Source organism: Tachyglossus aculeatus, chromosome 19 (genome assembly GCF_015852505.1).
Source record: "Tachyglossus aculeatus isolate mTacAcu1 chromosome 19, mTacAcu1.pri, whole genome shotgun sequence".
NCBI lineage: Eukaryota > Metazoa > Chordata > Mammalia > Monotremata > Tachyglossidae > Tachyglossus > Tachyglossus aculeatus.
Window position 1 is genome coordinate 6,019,616 of NC_052084.1, and position 18,280 is coordinate 6,037,895.

Sequence of the window (18,280 nt, forward strand, 5' to 3'; positions counted from 1 at the left end):
TCTTGTAGTCAGATGGCTGGCATCCAGGGCCAGATACTTGAACTGGGTGGGAGGCGGGAACTGGTGGGAAGTGGTGTTTGAGGTCTAAGGCAGTCTTGTCCCAAGGGGGTTGGAGAATCCTTCATCTGATATGACCCTCCAAGGCTCTCCCCTCTCTGTGCTCATGCAATGGTGACAGTGCCATCTGGGGTTGTGGGGGATTAGGGGTGTGGGGGGTGGAGTTTGTGTGTGTATAGGGGTGTGGAATGTGCATGTAGAAAGGACAATCAGAGAAAACGGTGGCTGAAAGGGAAATAAGAAATAGGAACTGGAGGGAAGATTGAGGGGAAAAAGAGCAGAGCCTTGTAGTTGTGTGGGGGAGGCAGAAAGAAGCCTTTGTGAAGATGGTGAAGGTCTGGCCTGTGGAGGGAGGAGAAAGGTCAGTTTAGGCTTCAAAAGGGAAAAGGAAAAGACTCAGACTTCAGCAGACCCTGAGGAGGTTTTTGGAGGCTCATGGAGATGGTCAATAAGGTTTAATCATATTTTCGTGGAAAACCTCCTGGAAACAGTACCCAGATTTCTTTTAGGAATTTTGAAAACTCCTCATGCTGTGACAGGGCTAAACCTGGAGTGGGTGGTACGTGCTGGCTAGGCCCCCAGAATTTGGTTTGGAACCGGATTTGGCGAGAAGTGTTTGGGGGGCAGGGAAAGTCTCAGGAGGTGCACTTGGAGGAGAGCTGAGTTAATAGGGACTTAGTGGCAGAGGCATCTACGTCCCCTTTCGGGGCTCCACCCAGCCGAGTCTCAGACAAAGGGGAAAAAAATGGAAATCCACCCTTTGGGTGCTTGCTTTTAACCTTTATGCATTATTAAGCAGAACAATACGAGAGCAGGCTGCCGATCCTATCTAGGGGGTCTGTCTTAGTAGAATAAGCAGGAGCTTCCTGCAACTCTGCTGGCAACATTGCAGGGCTGTCCAGATATAGAAACTTAGATTGCAAACAGGTTTGTCATGTTTCCTACTCGAAGCAGATGGATCATAAAGCCAAAAAGCTGAAAAGCTTTTCCCTCCAGAGGATGTACTCACTTAGGACCAAGGGATTCCAGACAACTGGGGAAGTAGCAGTGTTCGCTTTCCAGACAGGCGGCTCACTTCTCCGGCCTGGAGTGCCGCTGGCTTGGTCTGGAGGAATGATGATAATAATTGTGGTTTCTGCTGAGCACTTACTATGTGCTGAGCACCATTCTAAGCCCTGGGATAGATACAAGATCAGCAGGTTGGACACAGGCCCTGCCCTACACGGGGCTCACAGTCCAAGTAGGAGGAAGAACAAGTGTCAAATCCCCACTTTACAGATGAGGAAACTGAGGCACAGAGAAGATAAGTACCCCACCAACTGGTTGTAGAACTCAACATTTGGGAGGGAGTCCAACAAGCTAATGCCCCCCTTCCTTACTACTACCCTTCTGGTTCAGTCCATACTGGGGCCTGGAGGGCCCTGGGCTAAAACAGAAGCGGTGGGAGGGCAGAAGGTTGGCAATGGACCAGATCCAGCTGGCAGGGGCATGGTCTGGCTACATGTTGTGAGGAGGAGTTCACAGGCTCGGCCCAGTCCTGGTCCTCGCCAGGGAGGAGTCTGCACATTTCCAAGGCTGGAGCAACACCCACAAAGATTCCCTGCATTGACACTCATCACAGGTCCCACCTGCTCTGACTGAAACCCTTTAAACCCCTGCCTCCCTTGGGACTTTCCTTCCCCAGGTTGGAGGCGTCTGAAGCCATGGGCAGTGGATTTCACCTGCTGACTGAGCCTTTCCCAGCCTCCAAGACCGACACCACCAGCCAGAGAAAGAGGCAGACCTTCAAGGGAGGCGGGAAGCTGAACGGAGCCTCTGGCCTCCATATGAGAATCATTGTGGTCCTTCTTAATAATAATAATTATGTTATTTGGAAAGTGCTTACTAGCCGCCAAGCACTCTACCAAGCCCTGAGGTAGATATACGGTAATCAAATTTAGAAACAGCCCGGGTCCCATGTGAGGGGACAATGTAAAAGGGAGGGAGAATCAATATTGACTCCTAATTCTATAGATGAGGAAACTGAGGCACCGAGAACTTAAGCAACTTACCCAGAATCGCACAGCAGACAAATGGCAAAGCTGGGATTAGAACCCAAATGATCTGACATTCAGGCCTGTGTTCTTTCAGCTAGGCCACACTGCTCCTCTTCTTCCTCCCTGAGTCCTGGAATGATCTCTGAGGGGAGAGGATGCTGCTGGCCGGAGGGTTCGGGCCCTATGCTCACACCTTCTTAGAAGGGGCATTTAAAGTCTTACCTCTCTGGGGGTCCCTGATTGCCCCCTTAATTTCTCAGCTCTGCCAGGATGCATATTTTGTATGTAGGCTTTGGCTAGGGCACCAGGGTTAAGTCCCCTCCAGTGAAGTCAGGACTCTTCCATTCTCACCTTGGGGCACAGCGGAACCATCTTCACCTTGGAGCGTAGATGAGCTGTCCTCACCTCGAGCACAGCCAAGCCATCCTCTCCTCACCTCAGGCAAAGCCAGACCATCTCCTCCTTACCCCAGGGCACAGCTGGGCCACCCCCTCCTCACCTCGGGGCTCTGCTTCGGCCTAAACGCTGATCTCCCTACAGACACATCAGTGGGATCTTGGGGAAAGAGCACAAGATCAAGTCAGGAGACACCGATCCTAGTCTCAGATCCGCCGTCTCCTTGCTGGGTGACCTTGGGCAAGTCACTACTCTGTGCCTAAGTGTCCTCATGTGTAAAATGGGGTCAAGATACCCATTCTCCTTGTTTAGATTGAGAGTCCCATATGGGGCAGGGAATGTGACCAGTCTGATTATCTTGTATCTACCCCAAGCATGCTCAGCACATAAATAATCCCTCCGTAGATACCATCGTTATTCTTATCACATGGCTGATGGAGTTTAGATGCCAAGGGGGCCACAGAACTCCCACCAAAAGAGAAGTTGAGGCCACAGGTTCCCAGGCCCTCGCCAGACACCCCTCCCTCCTGCTGCTTTGGAAATATATTCCCCTTTGAAGCCTGTTCAGAGCCGCCTCTCCCCGCCTCCTCCTGTTGGTTTCTGAGTTGGTTTCTTAACCTCTTGTAGGATTAAGGGTGGAACCTTATTTGTATAGGTCTGAGTTCTCCCTCCTGTCCCACTTCCCTCTGTCTTCCTTCTCCCTGGCTCATTCCTGCACGTTTCCCGAAAAGCCTGGTAAAAGGCAGGAGCAATTTGGACCGTAATGAATACAGTGTTTATTAAGTCTTCTCTGTGCCAGTAACTGTGCTGAGACCTGGGGTGAATACAAGAGAATCAGATCGGACACAACCCCAGTCCTACACGGGGCTCACGGTCTAAGAGGCAAGGGTTGCACGTGTAGCGTCTCCTATTTTATATTGAGGAAACCAAGGCCTTCAGAGGTATGAAAACGGTAGAGTGTAGAAGAATTAGTTTCCATTTCCCTCATTGGTTGCCTTGAGTGGTGAGAATGGGGTGAGGGGAAAAAATGACTTGCTTCAGTCTCTGTAGACCAAGATGACCCTTGCATAATGACATGTGCTGATCCGAGCCCATTTGGTTTTCCCAGTGGTAAGACTGCACACCCGGAGTTGTATGGGCCGGGGAGGGGTCTCAGAGGAGGGTAAAAAAAATTGGAAGACCTCTTTGTCCCCTCCAGATTGAGCACCTACCTGCCATGGGACAGAATGGGCTTTGTCCCCCAGTGAACTTACGTGTGAAGTCAGATAAGGGCCTCCAGCTTGAGAGGTGTCATGTACAAACAACACCTAAAATTGTTTTACTTTTCTATATAACACTTCCATGAAGTTGTGAGTCAAAATGTTCTGAAATTCGCTCTGGGTTGAACCAAGTGGGATCTTGATTTTTCTCCCCATTCCTACTCATAGAATTGGGAGGGGGGACCTCCAAGCAGCCTCCACTCAATCTCAGGGCTGTTCTAGGCCTATAGCCTTCAGCAGCCCCACTGAATCAGTCATAGAGGCCTGTGCCCCATCCCCCCTTAGGGTTTTTTTGGGGGTCCTCACAGCCACAGCAGAGATGGGTGTGCTTGCCGTTGGCTAGGTGGAATCAAGCCCTAAGCTTCCTTCCCCAGGCCTTATTAAAAATCACATCTCCCCCAAGAGACCTTCCCCCACCAAGTCCTCATTTCCTCTTCTCCCACTCCCTTCTGTCACCCTTGCACTCGGATTTGAACCCTTTATTGACCACACCCTCAGTCCCACAGCACTATGTACATATCTGTAATTCATTTATATTAATGCCTGTCTCCTTCTCTAAGTTTCTTATGGGCAGTGAATGTGTCTACCAGCTGTTAGATGGTTCTCTCCCAAGCACTTAGCACACTATTCTGCACACAGTAGGCTCTTAATAATATCATTGATTGACTGGCTGGTTGCACCCATTGGAGACTTAATGTGGCCCTAAATCACTTCAGACTGGTGGACGTTCTTCTTAATCATTAAAATCTCTGGGGGGAGAGGCTCTCCATTCTACTAATCTTCCCAGACTTTTTTCAATCGTGTTGATTGATTCCTCCTTTCGAGAGGGAAGGTAGTAGAAGAAGGCTGAAGGAATTCTGTGAGCATTGCTAACAACGGGCTAGATTTTGCCTCTGCTAAATACAAGGAATGCTAATATTTTTCAGGAGGAGACAGAATGGTACAAGGTCAGCTCAACCTCTGAACGAGTTAGGGAGATGGAATGGAACTTGCTTGGCTGGGTGGGGTCAGGGGAGCTCATCAACCAAGCTTCAGTTCCAGTCAATCAGTAGGATTTACAGAGAGCCTGCCGGGTGGCAGAGCACTGGACTAGACGCTTGACAGAGTCCAGTAGAGTCAGAAGACACAATCCCTCCCCTCATGGAACTTACAGCCTGGCGGGGAAAACAAGACACTAAAGTAATTTACTGACAACAGGCAGGGAAAGTGGATATGTCTCTAACTTCTGAAAGGACAAGGTTCTGAGGCTTTTGGATCACATCCCAGTTTTTAGTCCGGGCCAACCCTTCACTTGTATCTGTAGCCCTGGACTGGAGGCTGCCATGACAGAGCGAACCAAGTGAGGAACAGAACGACTGTCGGCAGCCGCCAGACATGGATCCTGGTTCCGTCCCCTGGTGGGACGCAACCAATTCCAAGCCGGCAGTAAATTCAGGCTCTGCAAGGAAGGGGAGCTCAGATCCGGGCAGCCAGGCAGGTTCCCAAGGCCGAGTTTTCCAAAGAATGCTCGGCATTTTGTCCTGTAGGAAGTCAGAGCCTTTCTCCCCTCCTGCCCAGCCTCTGCCTCCCTCTTCCTCCTCCTGTTTCCTCCTATTGTTCCTGCAGCCTCGTCTGCTGTCTTCACCGGACCTCAAGTGCCACGGTTCAGCGCGGCGGTGCTTAGCTCACTGACTAGGTTTCTGGTGTGGGACAGCTGTCGCACCAAAATATATCCCAGGACCTGTTCCCGTTCCCCTTCTCTGGTTATCTGTGGTTCCCATAAAAGTGGAGTGGGAGAAAAGAGATAGTTTGAGTAACACCACATTTTTTGATCTTAGTACCTAACCACCCCTACAACGGGCCTGTGGAATGAAGTAGCTGGAGGGGCTATTAAGTCACCCATTCCATAGTGAGGAAGCAGGCCCCAGTCTTCAAACTCTGAGGACTGTGTTTCTACAAAACGGTGGGCCATGTTTGGCATCCAAGGTGCTAGAGGGAGCTAATAATAATATTAATAATTGTGGTATTCATTAAGAAATAGTATGTGCCGAGCTCTACTGTGGTGGATACAAGATCATCAGATCATACACAGCGTCTGTCCCACATGGAGCTCCCAGTCTCAGGGAGAACTGAGGCACCGAGAAGTCAAGTCGTTTGCCCAAAGTTATACAGCAAGCAAGTGGAGGAGCTGGGATTAGAACCCAGCCCTCCGTGACTCCAGGGCCCAGGGTCCTTCTACTAGGTGACTTTGCTTCTCTCTGGGTGTCCTGGTGGAACTTATTTGCCCCTATTTTGGAGCCTCTATTTCACCCATCTGGAAAATGAGCATTATTTTGTTTACCCACTTTCTTGCAGTGTTGGGGCTGTTAGGAAGACAGTTGAGATGAAGTTGGTAAAGCTCTCGTGACAGAAGACAACCAGGAGTAGGTCTCCAGTGGGAAGTGTGATTAGAAGACCACTGAAGGGAGGATGGAGAGGACAAATAGGAGAGAAATAATCTAGGTGCCTCAGAGTGGCCTAGTGGAAACAGCCCAGCCCTGGAAACCAGGAGACCTGAGTTCTAATCCCAATTTTGCCATCAAAGTGACTTGCCTTGGGTATTAACAAATACCACAATTATAATTATTTAATTTTAATTTTCCCTTACTCTCTTGTGATCTTCAGAGAAGTTTTCTCCATAAGGCCAGATGGCTTTTGATGATGATGGCATGTATTAAGCGCTTACTATGTGCAAAGCACTGTTCTAAGCGCCAGGGAGGTTACAAGGTGATCAGGTTGTCCCATGGGGGGCTCACAGTCTTCATCCCCATTTTACAGATGAGGTAACTGAGGCCCAGAGAAGTGAACTGACTTGCCCAAAGTCACACAGCTGACAATTGGCGGAGCCGGGATTTGAACCCATGAGTTCTGACTCCAAAGCCCGTGCTCTTTCCACTGAGCCACGCTGCTTCTCTAAAGCGGCTTTTGGTAGGACTGGGGCGGGGGGTCTTGCCAGCTGGATCCCCCTGCCTCAGCCTCAGCACAAAACAAGCCTGCTGCCCCCACTGACTTTGAGAGACAACAAACCCGGTCCTACTAATGCCCAAGAGAGTCCCAGGGAGAACGAGGATTGTTGGAGCAAACCCGAACGACTATGGAAAGACTCAGGTTTTGTTTTCAAAGCCTTTTTCCATACATGGGAAGCCTTGCAATTTCAGCTCCCCTTGGGGCCTTTCACTTGTGGGCTCCAGAACAGATAAAATAATAATAACAATAATGATAATGTTATTTGTTAAGTGCTTACTATGTATCAAGTATTGTTCTAAGTGCTGGGGTAGATACTAGATAGGACACAATCCTTGTCCCACATGGGGCCCACAGCCCTAATCCTCATTTTATAGATGAGGTAACTGAGGCCCAGAGAAGTGAAGTGACTTGCCCAGAGTCACCCAGCAGACAGTTGGTGGAGCTGGGATTAGAACGCAGGTCCTTCTGACTCCTAGGCCAGTGCTCTATCCACTAGGCTATGCTCCTTCCCAGAGGACTTGACACAGAACAAATTTCTCCTGAAGTGAAAGCCATCTTCGGAGCCTTTCTCCCTGTGTGGCTTCATTGTGTGAGAGGCAGAGTGTGTGTGAATGTGTGTCGGTGTGCGTGACATTCTGGAGATAGAGTCTGCAGGCAGATCCAATTGTTCTCCCGCATCCAGAAGGTCATTTTTCTGGAAAGAAAGCTGCCAACGGCTCTGTACCTCATGATTGCTGGAGCTCTTTGGCCCTAAGCGGCCATGGGAGCAGGTACCGGCTCTTTTCCCTGCTGTGCAGAAAGACACAACCCAGCCTGGGGGCTGCTTCACATTCTCTGTCCATTGTGTAAATGCCACAACTCAGCTGGCCCACTAAGCACTTTCAGACTGGAGCAACTGGATAATAGTGTTGGCTGTGGGAGGCCGGGGAAGCCTCGGGACACTGGCACGAAAGAGGACGATGCCTTGGGAGGGACCACCATCTCTAAAGGGCAGCGGATGTGAGGCCACAGCTGAGGAAACACTAACTGGCTTTCCAACTTGTATTCGCTAAGATGAAATTTTTACTACATTGTAGCAAGCAGAGGGAGAGTAGCAGATAGGGAGTTAAGGGGTCAGCGAAGAGCAGCCGTCATCCGTAAAGGGCTCTGGATGCATCCTTCTTGCTAACATGTCTGCCAACTCTGTTGTAGTGTACTTGTCCTAGTACTTGGTACATTGCTCTGCACATAGTAAGCAGTCAGTAAATAACATTGATTTTTTTCGAAACTTTTTCCAACCCTCCCAAGCAGAAGACCCAAAGTGTTCATAGTGTCGGCAGGATCGAGGATCCATGAGAGCAGAGATCATGTCTTTTAACTCTCTTGTTCTCTCCCTGACCCTTAGTAATAGGACTGTGCATACAGTAGGCACTCAGTAAATGCTACCGATTGATTGATTGAGTGACCATTCACTCATTCATTCAATCGTATTTATTGAGTGCTTACTGTGTGCAGAGCACTGTACTAAGCGCTTGGGAAGTACAAGTTGGCAACATATAGAGACGGTCCCTACCCAACAGTGGTCTCACAGTCTAGAAGGGGGAGACAGAGAACAAAACAAAACATATTAACAAAATAAAATAAATAGAATAAACATGTACAAATAAAAAAAAAAATAAATAAATAGAGTAAATAGACCAGAAGTCTTTTGCCTTCTCCGACCTGATGTTGGCTGTGACTCTTGCCACCAGGTAGCAAAAGCAGAGGTATTTACAGGGCTGTTTTAAAGTTGTGTGACCTAGTATTTTATTAATGCTTTTCAAAGAGTCCCTTCAGATGGCTTGAAAACTGTCTTGAAACTCAAGCCATCAATTTGGCGTGAGATCTCGGGAAAGAGGTGTTGACTCTGATTTTTCTTTCCTGAGAAGCTGTGTGATGGGGAGCGATGGGACAGGAAGAAAGCAGCATCAAAACCAAGTGAAGCCAGAGAATCCATCTCTCTTCCTATAGGCTTGTTGCTTAACAGAGGGAAAGGCCGAGTGGAGATGAGTGAGTGGCTACCTAATTCTCCCCAAAGGGCCTCCGGTCAGCCGAACTCTGAAGTGGGAAATGTTCATCTTTTTAACCTTTTGCCACCCAAATCAGCACTGGCCCCTAGCTACCATCCAGAGCATATCAATCAGTCAATCTAGGACAAAATGACATAGATCCGTAGCATAACAAGCGGGCCTCTTTCTCTTTCTCCACATTCTTTCTTCTCTCCCTGTGGGTAGGTGAGGCTCCACAGTCCCTGGCTGAGATTTGGAGCTTCTGTGGAGCCCTTTTTGTGGGTTGGGAACGTGATTGCCAACTCTGTTATACTCCTCCAAGTGCTTAGTATGGTGCTCTGCACACAGTAAGTGCTCAATAAATACGATTGAATGAATGTATGAATGAATAAATAAATACAGTTGATTGATTGATTACATCAGGCAGGGCTTGGAGTTGCTATTTAAAACCCAGAGGGAAAAACCCCTGCTGCTCTCTGCCAAGGAGTGGTAAAGAATTCCCCAAACACAAGACTTCTGGCGTTTGTCTGGAAATGGAATATTCCATCTAAGGGGTGTTTCAGTCTGGGCTGCCTTGGGTTTTGAGGGCTTCCTTGCCTTGGGCTGTTGTGGGCCAGGGTGCAGCACTAATAAACACTTCCCACTAGTGGGAGGAGGAAAACGAGAGCCTGCTCAAAGAGGAGAGATGTCCCAGGTATAAATAGGAGAGATGAGCCCATTGTTGGGCAGGGACCATCTCTATATGTTGCCAAGTTGTACTTCCCAAGCGCTTAGTACTGTGCTCTGCACACAGTAAGGGCTCAACAAATACGATTGAATGAATGAATGAAAAGAGAGACATCACAGGTCTGAACAGGAGAGATATCACACTCCTGTTAACTGGAGAGATGTCCCAGCTGGGAATATTAGAGATATCACAGGTGTGAACCAGAGAGATACAAAGTGTGAACAGGAGAGTCATCCCAGGTGTGAGCATGAGACATTACAGGGGTAAATCGGAGAGACTCACAGGTGCTCAGATGTGGCTGCTTTGAGGAGAGGTTGGGTATTCGACAATTGGATGTCAGTCTACTGACTTTGAACCCCTTAAAACTTGAGGTGAGGGGTGTTTGTTCTGCCCTCGACCCCCAGCCTTCACCCTCTTCCTTCCTTCCTCGGAGTCCAGAGTCCTTTGCTTAAGGAGATTGTGTCTGTGATTGGCAGCTGGACTGTCTTTCCCATTTCCTCACCCCCATCCTCTCCCTCCCCTTACAGTACCAACTTATTTTCTGTATAGTGCTTTCACATCAATTTTCTCATTTTATTCTCACAACATAACTGTCAAGTAGGGAGAGGCCAGTATTCTTAAGTCCATTATACAGGTGAGGAATCTCAGGCCCAGAGAGTTTAAGTGATTGGTTCAAGGCCACACAGCAGGCCAGGGGCAAAGCTGGCACTAGAAACTGGGTCTTCTTGACTCCCAGCCCCAGGCTCTTTCCACGAGACCACCTGCCAGATTGTTAGCTTCTTTGCTTAGATCATCAGCCCTTTGAGGGCAGGGATCGTGTATACTATGGTATACTCAAGCGCTTGGTGAAGTGTTTGTTCTTCACAGAGTAAGGGCTCAATTAATACCATCCCCCCACCTAAGTCCAGACATCTCAGGAACCCAGTAGTCTTCACAACTCTGGCGTCTTGCATCTGCCTGTGTACATGGTATTGTTTGGTTGCCAAGTGTTGTGCTAAGGGTTGGGGTAGATATGCTAATTCATTCATTCAATTGTATTTATTAAGCGCTTACTGTGTGCAGAGCACTGTACTAAGTGCTTGGAAAGTCAGTGCTTAGAACAGTGCTTGGCACATAGTAAGCACTTAAATACCATCATTATTATTATTATTACAATTCAGCAACATATAGAGTCAGTCCGTACCCAGCAATGGGCTCACAGTCTAGAAGGGGGAGACAGACAGTGAAACAGAACAAGTAGACAGGTGTCAATACCATCAAAATAAGTAGAAGTATAGGTATATACACATCATTAATAGAGTAATATGTACAAATATACACAAGTGCTGTAGGGAGGGGAAGGGAGTAGGGCAGAGGGAGGGAATGGGGGCGATGGGGAGGGGAGGAGGAGATGATAAAGGGGGCTTAGTCTGGGAAGGCCTCCTGGAGGAGGTGAGCTCCGGAAGAGGTAGGGCTTTCAAGGGAGGAAGAGAGCTAGTTTGGTGGATGTGTGGAGGGAGGGCATTCCAGGCCAGAGGTAGGATGTGGGCCAGGGGTCGACGGTGGGACAGGCAAGAACAAGGTACAGTGAGGAGGTTTGCGGCAGAGGAGCGGAGTTTTCGGGCTGGGCTGTAGAAGGACAGAAGGGAGGTGAGGTAGGAGGGGGCAAGGTGAGACCAGACTCAGACCTTGTCCCAAAAATGTTCGCAATCCAAGAGGACAGGAGAACAGGTCTCCTGGCTCTGAGGCCCAATCTTTTTCCACTAGGTTATGCGCCTCCCCACACCTGCAGCTGTATACGTCTGTTCTCTCTCTGTCTTCTCCCTTCTTTTCCACCTTTCCTTCCTCATCCACTACCCTGCCCTGCACAATAGAGGCCTAAAAGATGGTTGTCCTGAACTCTGATTTCTCACATCACCCCGGAGGTTAGACCTTCAGCCTTTTTTCCTGTTGGAGATAAAAGGAGGAAAAGCTGGAGAGTAAGACTTCTGGGTCTGCTGGAGGGGCAGGGAAGTCAGTCAGACACTTGATCCTGTCTCTAGGACCCCCAAATCTGGATAACAATAATAATTGTGGTATTTGTTAAGCCCTTACTTTGTACCAGGCCCTGGACTATATTCAAGATAAGCAGATCCTGACACAATCCGTGTACCACGAGGGGCTGTTGGTATAAAAAAGAGGGAGAACTGGTATTGAATCCCCATTTTACAGGTGAGGAAATTGAGGCCCAGAGAAGTTCAGTGATTGGCCCCAAGCGACACAGCCGGCAAGTGGCGGAGGCAGGTTTAGAACCCAGATTGAGAATCAGGATGGTCCAGTGGAAAGAGCATTGGCCTGTCAGAGGACCCTGGTTCTAATCTTGACTCCACCACTTGGCTGCTGTGTGACCTTGCACAAGTTACTTAACTCCTTTGTGCCTCAGTTCCCCCATCTGCAAAATGGGGATTAAATATTCTTCCTTCCAGTTTAGACTTGAGAACCTTATGTGGGACAAGGGCTGCATCCAACCTGATTATTTTTGTATCTACCCCAGTGCTTAGAACAGATCTTGACACGTAATAAGAAAAAGAAAAAAAAAAGTACATGCTTTTTCCACTAGGCCATGCTGCTTTTAGTGATCCTCCTACCCGAGAGTGCCCGTAGTTCCTGCCCTCCCAAGTAGCAGCCCAGGGGTTTCCTCCTCCCTGGGTCAAACTGGACAAGCCCAAGGTCCCAGCTGGCCAGAGGGCTAAGGTGAGGAAGGATTGTTCTGTCCAGGCAGGTAGGTCGACAGCCCCGTGACTGTGCCCCCCCACCCCCAACTTGTCGTAATCACCCCTAAATGAGCAGGAGGAGCGGGCCTGGCTTTGCTTGTCTCATCTTGTGTAATTAGCCTTTTCCATTGTTGCCTCTGGGCATTGTCTGCCTGGATTGTTTACGCAGCCTGGGTCCTCAGATAAGAAGTACCTCAGCCTTCATTAGTGCTCTGTTTTTCTCCCCAGCAGAAGGACTAGGAAAAACAACGTTTCCAAAAAGGCCGGGCCCCTTTGTCACAAAGTTTCCTCTGTTCCTGGCCAGCAGCCCCCGGGGTTGACATGAATAGGGTTTGGCCTTGGGGTGGGGGTTAATGGGATTCTGATGAATATTGCTTTTTTTTTTTTTTAATGGCATTTATTAAGCGCTTACTATGTGCAAAGCAGGGAAGGCTTTTCTCAGGCAGGGCTGTTTGAGGATCAGACTTGAACTCGAAAACTTGATGACAGAAGCAGCTGACTCTCACTCAGCAAAGAGCTTTTTTTTGGGGGGGGGGGGAAATAAAGCAAACCACCACCTCCTTGCCTCCCCCTAGAGGCCATCCTGGGATATGCAGGTCTTTGGCAAGAGAGTTTGCTGTCAGCTGGTAGGGAGTTCATTCGTTCAATCGATTGATTGATTGATTCAATCGTATTTATTGAGCACTTACTGTGCAGAGCACTGTACTAAGCGCTTGGGAAGTACCAGGTGGCAACATCTAGAGACGGTCCCTACCCAACAGTGGGCTCGCAGTCTAGAAACTGTGACCAGACTGCGGGTTGGGGGGAGAGCAAAGGGAGAGAGTCGGTGATAGAGAAGGGAGAGGGAGATGGGGAAAAGTTGGGCTTAATATGGGAAGGCCGCTTGGAGGAAATGCCCCTTTGAAGTTGTGGGGGAGGAAGAGTGATTGTCTGGGGGATTTGGGGAAGGAGGGCGTTCCAGGCCAGAGGTAGGATGTGGGCCTGGGGTCGGCGGCAAGGCAGGCGAGATGGAGGCCCAGTGAGGAGGTTAGCACCAGAGGAGTGAAATGTGTGGGCTGGGTTGTAGAAGGAAAGAAGGGAGGTGAGGTGGGAGGGGGCCAGGTGACAGACTGCTTTAAAGCCAACAGTGAGGAGTTCAAGTGCAAGGATGGATACAAGCAGTTCATGTTGGACACAATCCCTGTCCTATGTGGGGCTCAGTCTCCATCCCCATTTTCCAGATGAGGTAACTGAGGCACTTAGAAGTGAAATGACTTGCCCACCGTCCTGCAGCGGACAAGTGGCGGAGCCAGGATCAGAACCCATGACCTTCTGACTCCCAGGCCTTCTGCCTCCCTTCTGACTCTATCCACTACCTCATGCCGCTTCCTAGTAGTCAGTCAATCACATTTATTGAGCGCTTACTGTAAGGACAGCAGTGTACTGTGAGCACCCCCCTGGGACAACGTGATCACCTCGTAACCTCCCCAGCGCTTAGAACGGTCCTTGGCACATAGTAAGCGCTTAATAAATGCCATTAAAAAAAATCCAGCCTTCCTTCCAAGGAACAGAGAGCAAAAGCAGTATCTTGAGTAGGTGGCAAGACAAAACAGCTCCTGCTTTATCTAAAAGCATCAAGAAGCGCTCGCCTTACCTGGTCCTAAAGCTGCTTTTATTTAGAGAAGCAGTATGACCGACTGGAAAATGTACAGGCCTGGGAGCCAGAGGACCTAGATTGAGTGCTTACTGTGCGCAGAGCACTGTACTAAGTGCTTGGGAAGTACAAGTTGGCAATATATAGAGACAGTCCCTACCCAACAGCGGGCTCCCTGTCCCCTCAGCTGGAGAAAGTAGTATGGCCTTGTAGAAAGAGTCCAGGTCTGGCATTCAGAGGACCTGGCTTCTCATCCCAGCTCTGCCACTTGATTGCTGTGTGACCTTGGGCAAATCACTTCCCTGCTCCGTACCTCAGTTTCCTCATCTGTAAAATGAGAATTCAGTAATTCTCCCTCCTACTTAGATGGTGAGCCGCTGTAGAACGGGGACTGTGTCTACCTAATTATCCTGTATCTATCCCGGAGCTGAGCATGGTGCTTAGCATATAGTAAGTGTTTCATAGTGGCCACAGTTATTAGGATGGGTATGACTAAATTCACTAGTGCTAGAGATGACTGATGGGTTTAGGTGTAGGGTGATTGATTGATTGATTGGAAATTAATTGGGGAAGGCTTGCCGGAGGAGGTGGGATTGTAGGAGAGATTTGAATGTGGGTAGAGCTATGATAGTAGTAATAATAATCTGTTGCTGAAGTGTACTTTCCAAGTGCTTAGTACAGTGCTCTGCACACAGTAAGCATTCAATAAATATGATTGAATGAATAATAGTATTTTTTAAGTGTTTACTGTGTGCAGAGACCTGTACTAAGTGCTAGGAAAGAATACACAGGTGGGAATTAGACATGGTCCTTGTCCCTCGGGGGGCTCAGAATCTAAGAGTTTAAATGGGGAGCAGGGGTTGGAGACAGACACAGCAGGAGTGATGAAATCTTAAAACCCAACAAAAACAAAAACACAAAATAGGCTCAAAGTCTCGGTGGGGACGGAGCAGTCCAAGAACGTGCAGGAGCATGTCAGGTTTGGGGAGGGAGGGAGCTCTAAGCCGCGGGAGCCACGAGAGCAAGAAGACAACGGATGCTGTTTTAGTCGCTGCAGATCCAGGAAAGAGCAGGAGTCTTCTGCCCGGCCTCTGGCTACAGCTGCCACCTTCTTGTCTCCAGCGAGGGATCTGCAGGTCTTTGGCAGGAGAGTTTGCTATCAACTGGCAGGGAGTTGTGCTCTCAGTCCCGTCAGGTGGAGAAATAGTGTGGCTTAGTGGATAGAGTACGGTCCTGGGAATCAAGAGGACCTGGGTTCTAATCCCTGCTCTGCCACCTGTCTGCTGTGTGGTCTTGGGCAAGTCACTTAACTTTGTACACCTCGGTTACTTGATCTGTAAAATGAGAATTAAGACTGTGAGTCCCATATGGGACAGGGAATGTGTCCAACCTGATTACCTTGTATCTATCCCAGCATGTAGTACAGTGCCTAGCACATAGTAAGTGCTAAACAAATACCATTAAAAAAAAATCAGGGCCTCTGAGTCTAGCAAATGCTCAGTAAATGCCATTGACTGATTAATTGCCCCAGGGCTCCGCACCCAAAAGGGGGCTGGCTGGGCTCCCGGTTGTCCCATTTTCAGCATGGATGGTGGGCACAGCCTCTGGCATGGCTGTGGGGGCGGCAGCAATTGTGGGGAGTTCACCGTGGAACAAACAGCCAGATCTGTGCCTCTGCCTCCCCACCTCACGTCTGGCCCCCACTCTGTCTACAGTTTGTTCCTTGGGGGTTCCCACCATGTCAGGAGCTGTGTAGAGGCTGTTGGCTCCAGACACATCCAGGAGACAGAACGCCAGAGTGGCAGCAGTATCAGCCCTGGTGAACATGGCAACTGCGACCCTGGCCTCATCTTGACCTCGGTGAACGTGGCGACTGTAGTCTTATAATTGCCCTAGTGAACACGGCTGCTACAATCTCGTCCTGGCCACTCCTCTGACTGCCTGCCCCACACTGCCAACATCCATCCCCTAGGAAAATTTACTTCTGTGTCTCCAGATGCCTCTGTCCCTCTCTCTCTGCCTCTGTCTGAGAGCCAAGAGTTTAGTACAGGCTCCACACACAAGAAGTACTCTTTAAATTCCTCCAATTAATTGATGATTTAGGATTCCTTTCTTCTTGAAAGTGATTCAGGCCAGGAGGCAAAAGACCTTGGTTCTGGCCCAAGCTGTTCTATTAATTGCCATGAAGCATTTAGAAATCTAGCATCTAGGCCTTATTTTATAATATCTGAAGAGTCGGGGGCAGGGAGTTGCTCGCCATGTTCACCTCCTTGATTGTGTGTGAGTATTAGGTCCAAGAAGGGTCTTGGGTTGATCAGAGCGCGTTCTGAGAGATTCCGGAGACAACTGGGCAGTAGAGCCATTTTTGTTTCAACTAACAAAGAGAATGAAGTCCTTGTCCTTATGTAGTGGATGCCCTGTTTTTTTTTTTCTTACAGAGCAAATCATGGAGGAAGATCAAGAACATGGTGCACTGGTCTCCCTTTGTTATGTCCTTCAAGAAAAAGTATCCCTGGATCCAGCTTGCTGGACATGCAGGTATGAGTGGTCCTTGTCAGGGGATGGCCTTGGGTCTGAGAGCAGCCAGGCCTCGAGATTGCCTGCCTCTGGGAAGTGGACAATGAACCATGAGGGAGCAGGGGGCGGGGGCTAGGGAGGGCTAGGGAGTGCTGGCCCCTAGGTAATGAGGGAGATGTGAGTTTCCAGGACGAGTTGAATCTAGGGAAGAGAGTCAAGTTCTGAAATTGTGACCCTGTCCTCTGACACAAACCTGCTCCAAAGTACAAGCCTCATACCGGGCCCCTAATCTCCTTTTTGCTGCCCACCCTGGGGCTCTCCTGACCACTTGCCCAGTGTGTATCACCATCGGCCAGTGTGTCACCTGCACAGGACACTCAATAGCAACCAGGCCCTCGAATCCCTGAGTCTCAGAGCTTCCTCTTCTGTACTGGGGAACAGGGAATCCTCCAGGACAGACTGGAAGCCATAGTCAAATCTGTGTCAAGAAGCTGGCCAAGAACAAGCTCCCTTGCTTTGCAGGGAGTTTCAAGGCGGCTGCCAACGGGAGGATCCTGAAGAAGCACTGTGAGTCGGAGCAGCGCTGCTTGGATCGGCTGATGACGGACATCCTGAAACCCTTCGTGCCGGCCTATCACGGGGACGTGATGAAGGATGGGGAGCGCTACAATCAGATGGAAGACCTGCTGGCTGACTTTGACTCTCCCTGTGTGATGGACTGCAAGATGGGGGTCAGGTGAGAAGGCAGGGGGTGGGACCCATGGGTGGTCAGGTGAAAGGGTGAGGCCTGTAGGGGGTCAGGTGAGAAGAGCAGAGACTATGGGAGGCGGCATATGAGAGGACGGGGTCAGATGAGGCGGTGGGGCTTGTAGGGGTTGAGAGTGGGGCGTGCCTTTGTCTTGGTCAAGTGGGTGATGGGACTTGTTGAGCGGTCAGCAGGAAGTGGTCAGTTTTGGGTGACGTTTAAAAGCTCATCCCTAACCATATGTGAAGAGACCCAAGAGGGAACCATCCCTCCCTTCCTTCAAGCTTCCTTTGGCACAGCTGGCCTGGAGGGAATAGGGAGCTGAAGTCAGACCTGAGACTAGGACACCCAGGGGACCCAAACACCCCCTCTCATTCCACATTGCCCTCACCCCCGTCTGTCCCTGGACCCAACCTGATTCTGGCTCAGGTGTGAATTCAGACCAGAGCAGACAGGGTTCAATGTCAAGGATGGCTGGGCTGGATGGGGAGACTAATTAAGGGCTCGCCTGGAACCTTGAGTTCATTTTAGGGCTGGTTGGGGCATTGACTCAGTCCAGGACACACAGCACTTAGTCTCAGACCCTCCAGGTCTCCATCTCAGCCCAGGACTCCCTCCAACCACCCCCCAGCACTCACTCCTGGACCCTTCCCAGGATTCTAACTCGGTCCGGGGCCTCCCACCCCCACCTCTTGGGTCTCACAGGAAGGGGTGTGACCAGGGGCTGGTCACCTGCACTTCTAATTCTGGGCCCAAACCGTCTCTAACTGGAGAGGCAAGAGTGATGCCGGGAATACCTAGGCATCCATTTAGAGGCACTCCCCTCTGCCGGGCTTCTGAGGGTGCTTCTGGAGAGGACCACTGTGGGGCTTGGGCTGGAGAGAGAGCTTGGTGATGGGTGACAATGACGGAGCCCTAAATTCTGCTTTACTCCTGTTTTCAAGTTGTTGTGGGAAAGAGTAAGACCTGTGATTCCAACCAGAGCTAGCTAGGCTTCCTCCGTTAGCTACTTCACTCATGGAGCGAGAAGAAGCAAAGGTGCTCGATAGGATAGTTGCCATGTAGCGCAGGTGACCCTTGCCTCAGTTTTTGGGAACTCAGGGCTGCAAACAAAGGGCAAGGATTTGTTTTTGAACATAATTATTTTCATATGTAGACCTGAGGGG

The 18,280-nt window shown here is 49.6% G+C and overlaps 1 protein-coding gene across 1 annotated transcript in view; it reads left to right on the plus strand.

Annotated features, from left to right (window-relative positions):
* The window catches only part of ITPKB (inositol-trisphosphate 3-kinase B), an 82,287-nt gene that overhangs the window by 51,246 nt on the left and 12,761 nt on the right, over nucleotides 1–18,280 (plus strand). The window contains exons 5-6 of the mRNA XM_038760841.1: nucleotides 16,291–16,390; nucleotides 16,892–17,105. Coding sequence (XP_038616769.1) covers nucleotides 16,291–16,390; nucleotides 16,892–17,105 — 314 coding nt within the window. The remainder of the gene's footprint in view (nucleotides 1–16,290; nucleotides 16,391–16,891; nucleotides 17,106–18,280) is intronic.